At 49.6% G+C, this 18,154-nt stretch overlaps 1 protein-coding gene across 3 annotated transcripts in view; it reads left to right on the top strand.

Annotated features, from left to right (window-relative positions):
- The first annotated feature begins 2,722 nt into the window (after positions 1-2,722).
- LOC122383921 (probable sodium/potassium/calcium exchanger CG1090) overlaps positions 2,723-18,154 on the top strand; it is a 28,537-nt gene continuing 13,105 nt past the window's right edge. For 2 of the 3 annotated variants that reach the window (XM_043370801.1, XM_043370797.1), the window contains exon 1: positions 14,551-14,576. In XM_043370801.1, the coding sequence (XP_043226736.1) occupies positions 14,566-14,576 (11 nt within the window). In that variant the 5' untranslated portion in view covers positions 14,551-14,565. Of the gene's footprint in view, positions 2,849-14,550; positions 14,577-18,154 lie in introns of those variants that run through there. The other variant, XM_043370799.1, reaches the window with a different exon arrangement.

Below are 18,154 nucleotides of genomic sequence, written 5' to 3'. Positions count from 1 at the left end.
TAGATACTGGTTTGCGGTATGTTCAATACCTAGAAATGATCAATGAATGAATCCAACTCGATATACAGGATAAGTGATTGGATTTTTCTGTTAACCCGCGCCCCACTGGGGGGGGGGGGCTATTTATAGCCCCCCCCTCTCGTTTTTCCGCAATAACTTCCAAACCGCTTGACGGATCGACGCCAAACTTTCAGTACCTTTAGCTGCATCAATTTGACACCTTGTGTCAAAATTTGAACTTCGTAGCTACCATAGGTCGGCCGGAAATGACGTCAGAGTGACGTCATGTTCGTCCGAATTCGACGCAAAACATTGAACCACGGCAATCGCTCCCAAGAGCTCAGTTTTTAAGCTAGATCCAATTTCTTTGCATGAAAGGACTCAGAATTGACCGCGCTATCAAACTGCTATCTCGGATTTTCAAAATTTTGAAAATTTTGAAAATTTTATATAATAATATTCAAAATTTATATTTTTATATTTTTTTTCAAAAAGTTTTTGAGTTTTCGAAAAAAACCGGAATATATGTGACAGAACGCATGATTATGACTAACTCTAGCAAGTTTTAGCTAAATATCTTCAAAAATAGCCAAGTTATACGCATTATTGCAAAAAAATCACAATTATTAATTTTTCAAATCAATTTTTCAGTACGTATTTGACATCGTACACCAATATAAATGGCACAACCGTGTTCCTGAGCTCAAACTGCATCCAATAGACACCTTTTTTGTTGAGAAATTTTAACTTCAAAATTTGACCTTTTTTGACCTGAAAGTGACCTGACCTAAGCTAAAATCGACTCAAAATTACCTCGAATGACACAGAAGACATCAAATTCGAAATCTATGGCCTAAATGGACCATAAAACATGTGTCACGTGACCGACGCATGATATAATATTTCCGTGACCTGTGATGACCTGACCCTGACCTGAAAATCAAAGTACAAGTTTGGTACCCTCAAGGTATCTAGAGCATCTGTTCACGAGTGTGGAAACCAAAAATGAGCATGATCTGACTTGTAAGACGGCGGCCAGAGCCCAAAATGTGAACAAGCCAAAATGCTAATAATTTTTACTTTGACCTGACCTGTGACGTCATTGGTGACCTCGAGGTCAATGAAATTAGGTTTCGCTCGACAGTTTTTCCGGGACTATCAGACGCCGTTTGAATTTTGACGATCGGCCCAGTAGTTTCGGAGTTAGGAGGGGGGGCTATGAATAGCCCCCCCCCCCCCCCAGTAGGGCGTGTTATACACAGACCCCAGTGGGGCGCGGGTTAAAGGGAAAAGTGTGTGACAATGGCGGCGCAACCGATAAGGTATTCATTCGTTTACCCGACTGCCTCGCTGCGTGAACGGCTTTGCCTTGATTCGCTGCGAGTCTTGACTCCCTTGCGGCTTTGAAAATTACACAGTCCTACTATATCCATCGACCATCAGACATTATCGTCCTTGGCTGCAGCGCCATTATCCAGTGTCCGTGAATAGCCCGCGGGTGGCTCTAAAAATAGGAGTTAACGCCGAGGGCGGGGATACCGCCAATCACGCCTGAATAGACCCGTGGACCTGGAGCTGTATAGCATCCATCCTAATGAGCGGTTGGCCGCATTTTTTTTTTCGTGGCCCCAGTCTGGAGCTGCGAGCGATCGGCCAATTTCGGGCCATGGAATGGGAGGAGTGGAGAGACATCTGGTGTAAACTGATCACCCGCCGCACTGGTAGGCCGCGGCGACAGCGTCCATCCCGTTGAGGAAGGCGCATCCCGCCACAGAAGTCAACCCGGCCACTCAAACGGTCATCTCGGCAGGCCCGGATAGGGTATGCTGCGTACCCCTCCCCCTCCCACCGCGCTGGTCGCTTGGTGGGGTCGATCGCTCGGGTCAGGAGAGTGTGATCGAGAATGTGGATGAGTTGATCCCCAGGGAAGAGAGGGCGGATGAACAAGGTACTTTCGTACATACGTACGTAAGAAACGATATTGGTATAGGTACAGGCAGGTCAGTCGTTGTTCCTTGTCACGCCAGTCGTGATCCGTGTCAGGTCACTTGAGGTCCTGTGACAGATTTTTCACAAGTTACAATTCGATGACACAAGTTCGATGACACAAGTTACAGTCACTCGCGGTCCGATAATAGGTCATTTGGTTTCGATGGCAGGCCACTCGTGGGCCGATGACAGTCTTCTTCCGGTGACGCGTCCCACTCCTTCCGAAGAGGTGCCTCACTCCTTCCGGTGACGCGTCCCACTCCTTCCGGTGACAGAACCAGGCATCATGTGAGCCCCGGTGTCGGCCTATCGGTGCCCGACCGCGCGCCGGTCCGCTCACAATCCATAAACAGAGGTCAGCTGACCCAATGGCCACGAGCGGCGCTGTTTACTCTGTTAGACACCACACCGTGCCGCGACAGGCCGAGGGGGGCGACAGGCGCCGGCATTGACCGTCACAGACAATTACATACTTTCAAGGGAACGTCACGAGACTGTCACGAGACTGTCACAGGGTCGTCACGGACATCACGGACTGTCACGACCCATGGGTGAGTCCCCGTCACCCTCTGCCCCGTCCCCGTGCTGTCTGTGACATGCGACACCGCCGGGTGCCGCTGCGGCTTCAGCTCGGGCTCGTGTTACGGCTCCGGCTCGGGCGGCGCGCCGGCGGCGGTTCGTCGGCTGGTGGCCGCGCCGGCCGGGCCGGATAGGTGTGCCGTGGCGGCGCACAGTACCGCGGCAGACGGGCACGGAGGCAGTGTGGCGCCGAGCAGGGGTGACGAGCGGAGGCCTGCGCTGAGCGAGACAGGACCGGCGGGGAGCGGACACGCTGACACTGCTCGGAGCAGCCCTTCAGGTGAGGAGCCGTGCCGGTAGGGTGCATTGCCCCCCCTCCCCACCCCCGCCTCCGTGACCGTGCTGTCCGGTACTGATCGATGGCAGGGCGCCTACCGGTGCAGGTGGGGACACACGCAGCCGTCGGCGCCGGTAGGCGGTAGCGCTGTCGTTGATAACTTCAAGCACTGAGCTGCTAAAGCCCCTGAAATAATGGGATTCAGGTTAAATAAAACCCACGGTGTTCGTAATAAAATTTGGAACAACTAGTGATGAACATGCATAAACAGTAGCATATTTCACTTTCTTATTGATAATTATGCTGAAATCGCAGGGCACCCGAAATTTGCATTACCAATGGCACCACCACAACTGTGCACTGTGCAGGATGCAGGGTGCAGCGTGCACAATGCAGTACCAGTAGCTCTCGGTGCATTACTGTGTGGTCACACACAGGATGTCCTGCAGACATGCATGTAGGTATATTGTGGCCACTAAAAGGATGTCCACTTCCCATGGAGACGTGCTGGGACGTCCTGTCTTCGAAAGTTTCCTTAATGTGGCAAGTATCCTCACTGCCGGATCCAGAAAGGCGGTCTTATACGCTGCGGGGAGCAGTATACCCCATAGGCGGCGGAACGATTTGAGACAAGGGGGGGCACCAGCTCAAGGAGCCAAACCTAGGGTACCCCCAAATCCTGTTTTCTCATCGGATTTAGGCCACTTTTTTTTCGTCACAGCCCTGACACGATGATTTTTTTTTATTTTTTATTTTTTTTTTACAAAAAGAAAATGGCAGTTCACCCCCGTATGAGTGGTTAACTTTAACCCTCGCCGGTTGATGCACCCCCTAAGGTTTTTCGCGAATAACTCGCGTAAAAAGCGGCCGATCGCGACGAAACTTTCAATACCCTCGCATTGATCAATTTTACACCTTCCCTGAAAATATCATGACCCTGACCCAAATGACCTTTGACCTGTGACCTCTTTTCTGAGACCATGTTTGGCCGGAATCGCGATTCGGCGTATGTCGACTCGCATTAGCCACGCGTTTGCAAGTTTTTCGTGGTTTCAAACGTTCAAACATGTGATTTGATGTTGCTCCCATGCATTAGGGTGGATGTCAAGGTCACCAGAAGGTCAGGTCAGGTCATTGACCTTCGGTGACCTCGGTTCACTTTTTCGAGTTTTACATGTTTCTAGGCTTGTTTTTGGAGCTGAATTCAAGTTTAGCAACCATTGGACCATTTACGAAGTAGTTTTGGTGCCTTCGTAACATGTTACGAAGCTGTCAGAGGCGGATGACAGGTACTACGAATACCCGTCACGACCCCTACCGGTTGACCTGACCTGACCTGACCCGACCTGGTCTAAACGCTTCACGACATCATCTATGATCAAAACTAACACGATATTCGTGATCAGCACCCCGGAAAACCCCTTAGCAGCCACACTTTACGACTTTCTAACAGGTCCCGATATTCCCGATTTATGGGTCATTGACCTGACCTGGAAGGTCAACCGATGACCTAGGATCTTAAAATTGGGTATCATTGGCTTCCTCTTGTGACGGACAACACGCTCGTTTTTTCCGCGAAGCTCTAGCTCCATCAGGGGCCAAACGCGAGGGGGGGTCGTACCCCCCCCCGTGCCGTCGAAGGACTCAAAATGGCCTGTGCCGGCGAGGGTTAAGCTGATCCTCAAGTACCTATGTGTTTGTCTCTTCCTTATTGTCGTTTGATAAATTCCATTTATCCTACATGTATCAAATTCCCAAGAAGCCATCGCAGTACTAATCAGTGGCGAATCCCAGGGGGGAGGTCACATGGGTCATGACTTAGGGCCTGGGGTCACCACATGCCTGCCAGGAGCACCACAGGCCTGACAGCCGACAGGGGCACCACAGGCCCGCCAGGGGTATCACAGGCCTAGCAGGGGCATCACGGGCCTGTCAGTGGCACCACAGGCCTGTCAAGAGCACCATCGGCCTAGCAAAAGCACTACAGGTCTTCCAGGGGCACCACAGACCTACCAGGGGCACCAGAGGCCTGCCAGGGGCACTATTGGCTTCGCAGGGGAACCACCGGCCTCGCAAGGGCACCATGGACCTGCCAAGGGCACCACAAGCCTGTCGTTGACACTTTAGGATTGTCAGGGGCACCACAAACCTGTCAAGGGCACCTGCGTTCTAACAGGGGCACCACAGGCTCGCCAGGGGCACCACAGACCTGCCAAGGCCCAGGGACACCACAGGCCTAGCAAGGACACCACAGGCCTGTCAGGGGCACCACGGGCCGGTCAGGGACCATGGGCACCTAAGTCATGTCAGGGCCCACCGTAGGCTTGTCAGGGGGCAGGGTAGGTAGGTACCGCAGTCTTTCCAGGGGCACCAGCGGCCTAGCAGGGGCACCAGTCATCACATGACGAACCAAAAATAAGGAAAAAAAACTGAAAATAGGGCACCACCAAAATTAAGTGGCCGAAATCCGTTGAGGTTTTAATTTTGAGAATAGGTAGGGGCACCACTTCGATTCTGATGACCCTCGCCTTGGAGTTTTCCCGAATCCGCCACTGGTACTAATACATCAAATTTAAGGGGGGGCACCTTGCTATTGGTGCCCCCCTTGCAGAATTCAAGGGGGGCACGGTGCCCCGGTGCCCCCCCCCGTTCCGCCGCCTATGGTATACCCCCAAAAAAGTTTCTCCAAATTAAAAAAAACTCATCAGATTTGCATTCCTTACGCGCTGCTGTATCGTTTGAAACAAATTTTTCACTTAAAAGTTGTGTAGTTATTGCTTTATTCTCGAAAAAAACGCAAATTATCGTCGATTTCGGGCGCTGCGGGGAGAGGCATTTTCTCCAAATGTCCCCCCCCCCCCCTGGACCCGCCAATGAGTATTATCCGTTCTTTATGGATTACTTGCACTACGGGACGGGACGCCTAAGCATGTCTCCATGGCATGTCTCTTAGGCAAATATCCATGGGAAGCCGGCACTTCTACCTAACCAACTATGCATTTAATTTCTTTATGGAAAGTTTGTCGCAAAAGTCTGCTGGTAAGCCGATTAAAGGCTTTTCTCGTCACACTGTTGTGGTAAGCTATCTTAACATTGTTTGGAAAATTCAATTATTTTCCCTATATGTGTAGTCGACTACAGAATGATGGTCCACTCCTCAGAAGCTATCAGTTGACTGGAGCGCTAAGTTCAAAGTTGTGCCGTTTATGACGCAATTCAGCGTGTCGGTTGTGAGCATTGGGACAAAGCTGTAATTTGTGAACTCAGCCCGTGTGATGCGGCACAGTCTACCACTCCAGGCAAATAATCGCCTGTGAAAAGTGGAGCATAATTCTGTAGTCGACTATACAATGCTCATTGTACCTACATAGGTTACACATACACGACGTTAAGAAATTGACTTTGAAATTAAAATGAAAACTAGATAGACAAACGTTAAACGACGGACGAGTGGCGACAATTACTGAGCTTTTCTGCAATACTAACTGTACAGCGCCAGTGCCAAGCCGTCCGGTTCATCCGATATGTCTTTCTGTCCGCTCCCGTACCTGAATAGGCCTAAGCTGTCTGCATCCACGGTTTGTCATTTATCTGTCTGTCTGTCTGTCTGTCTGTCTGTCTGTCTGTCTGTCTGTCTGTCTGTCTGTCTGTCTGTCTGTCTGTCTGTCTATATGCCTGTCGTTCAGTCGCGACAGTTACGCCCGTCTCTCCCCTTCCTGCTGTCCATCTGCTCACCTGCCCGTAATACGGGCATATTTTAACAAATTTTTACTGCGTCCCAAAGTTGAGCAGAGGGCACGTGCTACCACTAAGGGCACAGGGCAAGGAACAGAGTAGGGCACTGAGGAGGGCAGAAAGTAGGGCACGGCAGGTTACAGGGCATGGCACAGGACATTTTAGAGGGAAGGGTACAGGTCAGGGCACACAGCAGGGCACAAGTCAGGGAACCGGACAGGGCACAGGGCAGGGACGCAGTGGGTCAAATCAGCAGGGGCTATGTCCCAAGGCGAGGGGGCTGCGTCCCAGAATGGGACGCAGTAAGTGCCTTAAAATATGCCCTGGGGCCCCGTATTGCCCATTCAGTCCGTCCGTATGTCCATCTGTCCGTCTTTCCTTTTCACTCCGTTTATCCGTCTGTCCGTCCGCCCGTCTGTCCAGTGTCCACGCGGCCGTCCTGGTGCAGAGGACCACGTGGTACAGCACGCGCCTGCTGTCCCATCCTGTCGCCTGTACTGAGAGGGTGGCCAGCACACCACGTGTGTGAGGGAGGGGCTCACATACTCACCAGACGTGTCCAGTGTCCCTCCCCAGGCCTCCAGGTGGGGCGAGGGGACACGAAGGGGAGGGGGCGGAAAGGACAGGGTGCTGGATGTGTCGAGTCGTGAATGATGAGATCGATCATCATTGGGTTACCAGCCGGCAAATATGAACACTGACGGTCATTGGGTCACGGAGTAGTGCATGGGGGACAGCTCCGGGAATCAGCAGTAGCTAATGAGTCTGCCCAGTGACCGGGGCCGTCTGACCGGGATGGATTACCTAGAGGTCAACTGTCTGGCAGCCCGGCTGGCGTCTGTCTGCAATATCCGAGCAATGAGCTGGGGTAGAAACGGGCATCGGTCGTAATGGCATTATTCTCCCCAAAACGGGTCTTGCAGCAGAGGCAAACAAGTCCCTGGATCGCAGTCACCCTCTATGATTGCATCACAACATGCTACCTGTCTTTTTACCATCTTTTGTGACCAGCAGAACCGATAAATATCCTCATTGATCAAAGTCAAGGATAACGCCTTGATTAGCATGCATTCGCAGTAATTAGCTGGCTTTTCTTTTATTATCTCAAAAATGACTGCGCTGGGTCTTCATAGCAAGGCATTCCGGTCCTATGACGTGTCGCGGTGTTTCCGGTGTAATCAGCGTCCGTCACCGCCCCCCCTCCCTCTCTCTCTCTCTCTCTCTCTCTCTCTCTCTCTCTCTCTCTCTCTCTCTCTCTCTCAGTCTCTCTGTCTCTGTCTCTGTCAATAGACAATAGACAATTTATTCAGGACATTCCACGTGCACATGTGGCTATTACTGCCCGTCGTCAATAAAACAGATGGTGGTAAAAAACGGTAAAAGATGATGAAAGGGAAACACACGTGCAGATAAACAGTCATGCTGGCTAGACAGTGTTTTGCTCCTCGAGCAGATGGGTACGCAAGTGACGTCCGAAAGCTCCAGGGGGCAGTCGGGTCAAATCAGGTGGCAGCGAGTTGAGGGCAGCCGGCGCTCGGCAGGTGAACCGGCGTTTGCCCATCTCTGTACGGGATCGCGGCACGTGCAGGAGCGCGTCCTGCCGGGTACTGACATCAGCGTCCCCGCCGCGCGCCTCCGCCACAGTGGTCAGACTGTGTGCCAGCACCTCCGGCTCGGCGTAACACCGCACTTTGTGCAACAGGCACAGGGAGTGGTAGGTGACGAGGTTCTCCGCGCTGAGCCAGCGCAACTGGCACATCAAATCGGAGACATGGTCGTACTTTTTTCGGCCGAAAATGACTTTGGCTGCGTAGTTTAATATTTTTTGTATCCGAGAGAGATTGTGTCTGGTGCAAGCACCATATACTGCGATGCAGTATCGAATTTGGGATATGACCAGTGCGCTGACCAGCACGGAGATCACAGTGGGCGGTAGGTGCCCCCGGAGATGCGAGAGACCACCCAAAACTCCAAAGCAGCGTTTCGTGAGCGTTGTGATATGATCACCCCAGGTCAGGTGACGATCAAATATGATGCCGAGGTTTTTGACTGAGATAACTGGGGATAACTCGTGATCGCGGTACTTTACTTTAAATTCAGGCAATGTACGAAGATTTTGGGGGCTGCCCAACAGCATCAGCTGGGTCTTAGCGGCGTTGACTTTTAAACCGTTGGCCCGGAACCAACGGTCCAGAGAGGCCAAGGTGTCCTCCATACGAGTGACGACAGATTGAATTTGGGATTTTTTGCCGCTTACTAGAATTTGTGTGTCGTCTGCGTATTGAACTACTACTGCGCCCTCGGCAAACTGACTAAGGTCGTTAGCGAAGACGCAGTAGAGGAGGGGACCTAAGGCTGAACCCTGAAAAACTCCGATGCTGTTGGGCAGCGGGCGGGACTTTTTGACTCCACCGTGATTGTCAGTGAAGCTGACGCTCTGAGTGTGGTTTTTAAGATATGCAGAAAACCATGACGTGTTAATTCCGTGTGCCTGTAATTTTGAAAGGAGTTTCGAGTGGTCAATCACATCAAAACATTTGCTCAAGTCCAGCAGGCAGAGAAGGGAAACCTCTCCATGGTCAGATGCTGATAGGATATGGTCGGAAATGGATGCGAGCGCGGTTTCCGTGGAGTGATGGGGTCGGAAACCGTGCTGGTTAGGAGATAGGAGATGGTTTTCGGACAGGTAGGAGTAGAGCTGTTGGTGAACAGCTCGTTCTAGGATTTTGGTGATGACAGGTACGATGGATATAGGACGGAAATTGGACGGGTTAGACAAATCACCGGATTTGAGGATGGGATGGACAAGGGAATGTTTCCAGGACTGCGGGACATCGGATTGGGCTATGCTGGAGTTGAGCAAATGTAGGAGCACCTCACCGATCGACTCAAAACACGCACGGAACACGTGTATACTGACGCCGTCCTCGCCGCAGGCCGACGAGCTGCTGAGTCCGAAGACGACAGCACGCAGCTCCGACAGCGATAACGGCGCCAGCACAAACGCACAGGCGCCCACACGCGGCAAACGGCAAGGGGCGGTCGGCAGATCACCCGACCCACGTACCTCGTCAGCAACTCGCGGTCCGACACTGACAAAATACTCATTCAGGTGGTCCGCCGATGTGCTGGGCACAGCACGCGACCCCCGCCTACTACCCACGTATGGTCTAATAATGCGCCACATGCCCCGGCGCCCGCTCTCCCGAATGCGCCGTTCCACGTCATCACGGCTGTCACGCCGGATGGCGCTGCGTACCGCCCTGTTCGCGTTGCGGTATTCACTCGAACCGTGCCCGTATTGCGCTAGCGCCCCCCGACGGCGACACATCAAATCCTTAGTGGCGTCGGACACAAAAGGGGCGGTAGGGTTCCGGATCCTAACGGCTCTGACGGGGGCGTGGGTGTTAAGAACGGGCAAAAAGGTCGTCAAAAAGTTACTCCACTTATCGGTGACACTAGGTGCGGAGAAGACAGCGATCCAATCGGCGTTTGCGAGGTCGAAGTTCAGCATAGTAAAATCAGTTCTTCTAAAACTGCGCGAAAGTATCACAGTTGGAGGCGGCCTATAGCGGGGCATACCAACAGAGGCGCGAACGACTTTGTGCGTACTAAAATGACAACACTTAGTAAAACAAGACACTAGGTGCGGTCTGTCTGTCTCTGTCTCTGTCTCTCTCTCTCTCCCCCCCCCCTCTCTCTCTCTCTCTCTCTCTCTCTCTCTCTCTCTCTCTCTCTCTCTCTCTCTCTCTCTCTCTCTCGCCGGCGCCGCAGCGCTCCCCCGCCGGACAGTGGACCGTCTCCGCTGCCATTTTCATACAGCGACCAACTGTGCCCGCCCCATCAGCCGTCAGTCTTCGTACGGGGGGGGGGGGCACAGCTGCTCGTGCCTCACCGTCCCACGCCTCATCGTCACACGTCACACAAACACCTGAGTGACGTCACACGTGTCACGGTCACACGACAATCGTGCGTCACATCCACTGTCACAATCACGGTCATATGGTACTTAGGTACGTGTCACACGGGTCACATTCAAGGTCACGCGCCATGCGGATCACACGGCACAAATCACGACTCACGCGTCAGATATCCGTCATACGCTCTCATGATCACGGCCATGCGTCAGAAACGCGTGACACGCCGTTAAATTCACGGTCAAGGCATGACACTGCTTCGTAACAACGACCGGGCATCATCCCTTCCCGGCCTTGAGCGGTGAGTCAGTCGTTGATGGAAAACCGCACGGGGACCAATTTTATCATCAGCCCTGTTCACAGCTGAGTATATGCCATCTATGCCTATAAATGATGAGTGACGCTGTGAAAAATTCCAAGATCATGTTTGTTGTGTGTGTGTAACGCAACTCGGCTATTGCGGCGTACCTTATCGATATTTTGCTTAGGCCGCCTACAGTGTATCCAAGTGTGCGTGTGGCCTCCCAAATGTTTTTGAACAACCGTCCAAACAGCCACAGCGAGTATGAAGGTGGTGATGCCACTTTGCGATATGCTAAGAAAAAATGAATCACTAAAGTAACGTAGCTCTTCAAATGGCAGGTAATGTCCTGTCTATCCATTTTCATATCAATCACCCGCCTAATCAGAGGATCGAATAGTCGCATTGTTGACCCTGCGTTGAATATGCGAGTTGAAGTCCGGGTGATCTTCGAGATCAGTTTGCTAGGCGATGGCTTCAAGATGGACAGTAGGGCCTCGGCCGCGCCGATCGGCATTCTCGAGGGTGGCGTGGAAAGGGATGGGTAGGACATATATCTGGGTATACCGGTATCGGTATGAGATATATGGGTATGGGTAGAAGCCACCTGAGCTATCTCTCTAGGGAGACATTTGCGTATTGGTAGAAGCCAGGGTCCAGTTGTATCGTTATGAGGTGTATGGGTATCCGAAGGTTGGGACTTTTCAATTAGCCAAATCACTATTCTTTAGAACTGTGATTTTCTATTGAAAATCCCAACTGGAGCTACCTCTCTAGGGGGACATTTGCGTATGGGTAGAAGCTGCACGGCCCAGTTGGTCCGGAGGGAGAGAGGGCCCTCATCAAGGCGGTCTTTCGGGGAAGGGGAGGGGGAGGAAGGACTACTCGGAAGTTTCGCCCAGCTGGTCCTCCGTTCATGTGTTTAGGGACACATGGATGTCATTGAGCAGTCCAGCTCCTGCCAACAACTGTTAAATGTGGTCCGATGGGGGGGGGGGGCAGGGAGGAGGGAGGACAGCTGCGAAGTTCCGAAGTTTCGAACGATTCAGGTGTTTAGGAACGCACCATGGCATTGTCTGAGCAGCCCAGCTCCCGCTGACAACTGTTACATGCTGCCGGACACAAGTGCGGAATTCAATGGCTCACCCGGGCGGCTGACAGTCTTCGCCATTTTACCCTGTGTCATATTCCGCATACGAATATTTGCAACTCTTCCTTAATCGTTTTCCACTATCGAAATTAGTTTTGCATCAGACTTGTAAACGACTCTGAGTTGATTCGTGAATCGACTCAGATTCAAACCGTTTTTCGATGAGTCGTGAGTTGATTCGAATCACTTTATCGGGGAACTTGATGAGTCATGAGTTGATTCGAATCGATTAAATTTAGCATCATGAGTCATTTGATGAATCGATTCAAAATTTCCGACTCAAACAAAGAATCGACTCAAAAAAAATTTGAGTCGTTTACAAGTCACCATCAACACCCTAATAATCAATGCTAGATCACTCCCTCAGCTTTAGCCATCACTTAACTCCATATTTCAGACTTACAAGAGCCTCAGAGGCTCAGGCAGTGCACAGGCGCCTAATGAGCCAAAAGCATTTGGCAGTTGGTAGGTACTTAGTCTTACCAAGCCAAGTGCCTGCTACACTACCTAGGTACCTACATTTTACATGTCAGAAGTCAGAATTGACACCTGCGGCTGCCTCCCCTTCTCCCAGTCCCAATTTGGTCCCAATAATCAATCAACAGCATAAGAGTTAGCCGGGTGTCTATAGAGTCAAATACGCCCAAACTACCTATAGCCTATAAACTACCTATAGGCTATGCTATAATATAAATAAACTCACCTAGATCGGTAAAGCTTGCGTCACCGTCGCCTTCCCGCCAAGGTAGGCCGTAATGACCAAGGTCACGTATGTCAAACTAGTGACAGCTTCAGATCGCAGTTACCGTGCGATCGTACTAACTTACTGCAAATTTGTGCTAACCTGCTGCAGTGGAAAACAAGTAAGTATTATGTCCGTGAAGTTAGCGTCAGCAACAACAACGAATACAGCGTCGGATTCAGAATCACTCAAAAAACTCATATTCGGTCAATTGGGGGACGGGGAGCAAGAATATGACCTTTATTTGGCCCTAGCTTTTACCCCTTACCCCTGAATCGGCCCTTAAAGGAAGGGGCGCGTCAAAAGTGCCTCAAGGGTTCGTCTGATCGCCAAAATAAGGGTCGCAATCGATTCCCCGGGTTAATATCTAGCCGCAGCCTTGGGTTCCAGATGTGTGCAACTTACCCCTTACCCCTTAATCGGCCCTTAAAGGAAGGGGCGCGTCAAAAGTGCCTCAAGGGTTCGTCTGATCGCCAAAATAAGGGTCGCAATCGATTCTTCGGGTCAATATCTAGCCGCAGCCTCGGGTTCCAGATGTGTGCAACTTACCCCTTACCCCTTAATCGGCCCTTAAAGGAAGGGGCGCGTCAAAAGTGCCTCAAGGGTTCGTCTGATCCAGGGTCGCAATCGATTCCTCGGGTCAATATCTAGCCGCAGCCTCGGGTTCCAGATGTGTGCAACTTACCCCTTACCCCTTAATCGGCCCTTAAAGGAAGGGGCGCGTCTAAAGTGCCTCAAGGGGTTAGGGGTAAGTTGCACACATCTGGAACCCGTGGCTGCGGCTAGATATTGACCCGAGGAATCGATTGCGACCCTTATTTTTGCGATCAGAGGAACCCTTGAGGCACTTTTGACGCGCCCCTTCCTTTAAGGGCCGATTAAGGGGTAAGGGGTAAGTTGCACACATCTGGAACCCGAGGCTGCGGCTAGGTATTGACCCGAAGAATCGATTGCGACCCTTATTTTGGCGATCAGACGAACCCTTGAGGCACTTTTGATGCGCCCCTTCCTTTAAGGGCCCATTAAGGGGTAAGGGGTAAGTTGCTCACATCTGGAACCCGAGGCTGCGGCTAGATATTAACCCGAGGAATCGATTGCGACCCTTATTTATGCTATCAGACGAACCCTTGAGGCCCTTTTGACGCGCCCCTTCCTTTAAGGGCCGATTAAGGGGCAAGGGGTAAGTTGCACACATCTGGAACCCAAGGCTGCGGCTAGATATTGACCCGAGGAATCGATTGCGACCCTTATTTTTGCGATCAGACGAACCCTTGAGGCACTTTTGACGCGCCCCTTCCTTTAATGGCCGATTAAGGGGTAAGGGGTAAGTTGCACACATCTGGAACCCGAGGCTGCGGCTAGATATTGACCCGAAGAATCGATTGCGACCCTTATTTTGGCGATCAGACGAACCCTTGAGGCACTTTTGACGCGCCCCTTCCCTTAAGGGCCGATTAAGGGGTAAGGGGTAAAAGCTAGGGCCAAGTAAAGGTCATATTCTTGCTCCCCGTCCCCCAATTGACCGAATATGAGTTTTTTGAGTGATTCTGAATCCGACGCTGTATTCGTTGTTGTTGCTGACGCTAACTTCACGGACATAATACTTACTTGTTTTCCACTGCAGCAGGTTAGCACAAATTTTCAGTAAGTTAGTACGATCGCACGGTAACAGCGATCTGAAGCTGCCACTAGTTTGACATACGTGACCTTGGTCATTATGGCCTACCTTGGCGGGAAGGCGACGTGGGCGTCACTTTCGAGTCTCAACTCAAGATCACATCTGATTCTGAGGCCTGAGCCACTGAGCCACACCCATGCAAGGTCATGGCCTCCTCGTTTGCTCCTCGTGGCCAATGGAGTCCCTGCTGATGCTGAATGTGTCACAGGTGGGATTAATCCTATTTTTGAGGTTGTACTGTTTGAATAATTTTATGTGATAAGTAAGAAGTAGTAACATTTGTTTCATTATCATGTAGAAAAAGTTTGATTAAAAAAAACATGAATGCCTCTCGGAACTTGTGCTTTTGAATTTTCAAAAAGACTTTCTAGGTAATAATAAGAGATAGGTTACTATGCTACTCCTTAGTCCTCACTTATATTATAATTGTCTCTCAGAGTTACTTACAAATTTATCTGATATTGCACTGTTGACTGTTGAGTGTTGAAGATAGGTAGGTGTAAGGTAGGTACCTATGTACCTACTACCTAGTCCTACTAGGTAGCTGCTTGAATCTTTGGTCAAGGCTACTATGCTGCTTAATACAATTGTGGTATGCGGCATATTCATTTTGTCATAGCTTTGAGTCAAATAATCAACAAATGCCTATAGTGAGTCATGGGTTGAATGAAATAAGTTCAATAAAAATGTCGTGTGAGTCATGAGTTGATTTGAATCGATTCATCAAAATGTGAGTCATGAGTTGATTCGAATCATTCCGTTGGCTAGTTGCTCGAGTCATGAGTTGATTCGAATCATTTTATCGAGGAACTTGATGAGTCATGAGTTGATTCGAATCAATTAAATTTAACATCATGAGTCGTTTGATGAATCGATTCAAATTTCCAGACTCAAACAAAGAATCGACTCAAAAAAAATTTGAGTCGTTTACAAGTCTGTTTTGCATCGATATGATAACCAACTGTGGGTAAATGTTTTTCAAAGACTCATCACTGGCCGCGTATAGGGCTGTGTGGCTAAACCATTCGAAGCGGCGCCGCCCCCGTCATGGTGACAGCAACAACACGCTACTGGAAGGTCGTATCGACTGCGGCGGCCACACCGACCGACCGACCGACCGGCTGACCGCTGCCCCCTACCCCCCCCCCCACCGCCCCCGTCCCCCACTGACCGCCCGTCCCACACATAGGCTGGCCGAGATCCCAGGTGCTCATTCATCGTTGGTCTATCACAGGGTCCGTTTATATCTTGGCTTGATAGGGTGAGTTTGGTATAGAGAAGTCTTGTCTTGTGTAGCGTCAGGAAATATCAAAGACACTTAAGTTGAAGCATGCTGTGCGATAATCATCTCCATTTAGACCTGAACTCTCGCCCTGGTAGGGGGGGCATGTTGCAGCCAACTTTGCCATGGTGGGGGCGGGGGGTGGGGAGGGAGACGCATTTGGCCACACCCGTTTATGTCCGAAACTTAAAACCCGCGCGGGGCTGGGGGGGTAAATTTTACCCCCCCCCCCTCGCGAATTATTGCAATATCTCAAAAACGCGCCGCCAAACATTCAGTACCTTTTCTTACATCAATTTGACACGTTCCCTGAAAATTTGAGCGAAATCCGTCGGAAAATTTTTGAGAAATTGACGTTTTAGTGACGTCATGTTCGCCATTTTCGCCTCAAAAACGGCAAAAGTTCAAACGCCGCTAACATCTTCATTTTTAAAGGAATCAAGACGTAACAAAAAAGGATATACGCAATTCTACTTTGTCTATCAAATGGCTATCTCGGTTTTTTGAAAACTTTGGATTTTGGCCCAATTTTTTTTTAAACTGACTTTTTTGGAAAAATAGCTATAAAATCCAAAATTTTGAGTGTATCAAAAAAACCGGAGTATATGTCAGAGAAGTGGTCTATGTGCACCTACATACCAAGTTTTAGAAGAATCGGTTCAAAAATGTGGGAGTTACTCAAAGTTGTATGACGTCACGACACACATTTTTTTTTGAAAAATGACTTTTTTGGAAGTTCTAGACCTCGTACGGAAACGAAAATAGCACCATTCGATTCGCCGTGAAAAACTGCATCAGATAGACACCTTTTTAGGCCTTAACAACCAACTTCAAAATTTGACCTCACTTGACCTGACCTTGACCTGACCTCGACCTGAAATTCATCCAGAGGTGGTCCATATCACTTATTGAGTGTGCCTATTGAATTCTATGAGTAAAATGACCCATAAAACATGTGTCGCACATGCCCTTTTCTATATTTTGTTTTTGGTGACCTGATCTGACCTGACCTGACCTTGACCTTGACCTCTGAATGATATTGTATGCAACGAATATTGTCTTGGTAGCCTAAGAACACGTTTTGGGCGAACAGTCTCAGTCCATGACTCCATTCTTCGGCAACTACGGTGCAAGGCCGATACTGTAGGAACCTGCAATTTGTACCCTTGACCTGACCTTGACCTTGACCTCAAACTTAAAATTAAGTACATGTTTTTAGTTGTTCGTGATGAGATCTTTCGATTGGCGTTTGAATTTTCCAAATCGGACCATTAGTTCGGGAGATAACAGGGGGGGGGGGTAAAATTTACCCCCCCCCCCAGCCCCGCGCGTTCGGTTGGAGACCCCAGCCCCGCGCGGGTTAAAGGTAGAAAGATGCACAAAAACAATACCTAGCTCACTATAAGATATCTTTCAGAATAAGGCCATTTTTCCATAATTATAAGGTCACCGCTGAGTTCACTGGAGGTCACCAAAAGTAATATACCGATTTTTTTCCGGTTTTGACAATTTTGCACAAATCAGCGCATAACTCAGGAACGGATAGAGCTACAACGCCGTGGAAAAGCGCTCTCGATATAGTTCTTTCGAATAGCTTTTTCTGAACAGCCCTCTCAGATTTTATTTATAGACCAAGCCTCCGAAGGGCAAAACCTACTAAAATTTTATGTTTTTGGTGAAAACGTTTTTGCTGCAATAACCTCTTACCTACACCAAGCTTGTCTTACGTTAACCCGCGCCGGGAATGTGCTCGGCGCCAACCACGGACCAACGGTTCAGCAGCTGCATGGGGCAAAAGCTCGAAAAAAATGACAGTTTTTACGAGCAATATTTTTCTGTAACAACTGGGGCATTCCACGTCAAATCGAACAAAAATCGGCTGTTTTGCACCTTACCATCAGCGATTTCATTATAAATTTGTGAGCGAGTTCCTGTGTCGCCCCGAACATTACATTGATGTTTTTTGCACATTCTGACCACAGGTCTTCTAAATATAGGGCATCAAATTTTTACAAAATGTTGCATCTTTATATTTTTGAACGACCATAACTTTGGTTGTACTTGTTTGATTTGAATGAAATAAACCTTACTGTTTAGGTAATTTCTCAAGCATTTGTTTAGAATTGCACCTACGTAAATATAAGACCTTGAAATTTGCTTAACTCTGTTCTTAAAGGAAAAGGGCCACCTTCGTGAAATATGAAGATATCGTTGTTTTTCATTTTGACATTATTTTTTTCATTTTCTTTTTAAAACTGGTGCCAGAAAGGCACAATTCGCGAAAAAGTATTTACAACTATTTAACATATTGGTACTATGTTGATACTCTCTACTGCATCTACTGTATGATGGCATAGTGATGACGTCACACTCAAGCCAATCAGCGTTCAGAAGACAGACTCGTCGGATTGTGTCAGATAAGCTGATTTGTTAAAGCTGAGCTGGTTGGAGCTGATTGGTAAAAAACCAAAGCCTCGCCGCGGGTGGCTGTATTGTCGGATAAG

The sequence above is a fragment of the Amphibalanus amphitrite genome, unplaced genomic scaffold, assembly GCF_019059575.1.
Source record: "Amphibalanus amphitrite isolate SeventyFive unplaced genomic scaffold, NRLGWU_Aamphi_draft 000176F_arrow, whole genome shotgun sequence".
Classification (NCBI taxonomy): Eukaryota; Metazoa; Arthropoda; class Thecostraca; order Balanomorpha; family Balanidae; genus Amphibalanus; species Amphibalanus amphitrite.
Note: the sequence above shows the minus strand (reverse complement) of the source record. Positions and strands in the feature narration are given on the sequence as shown.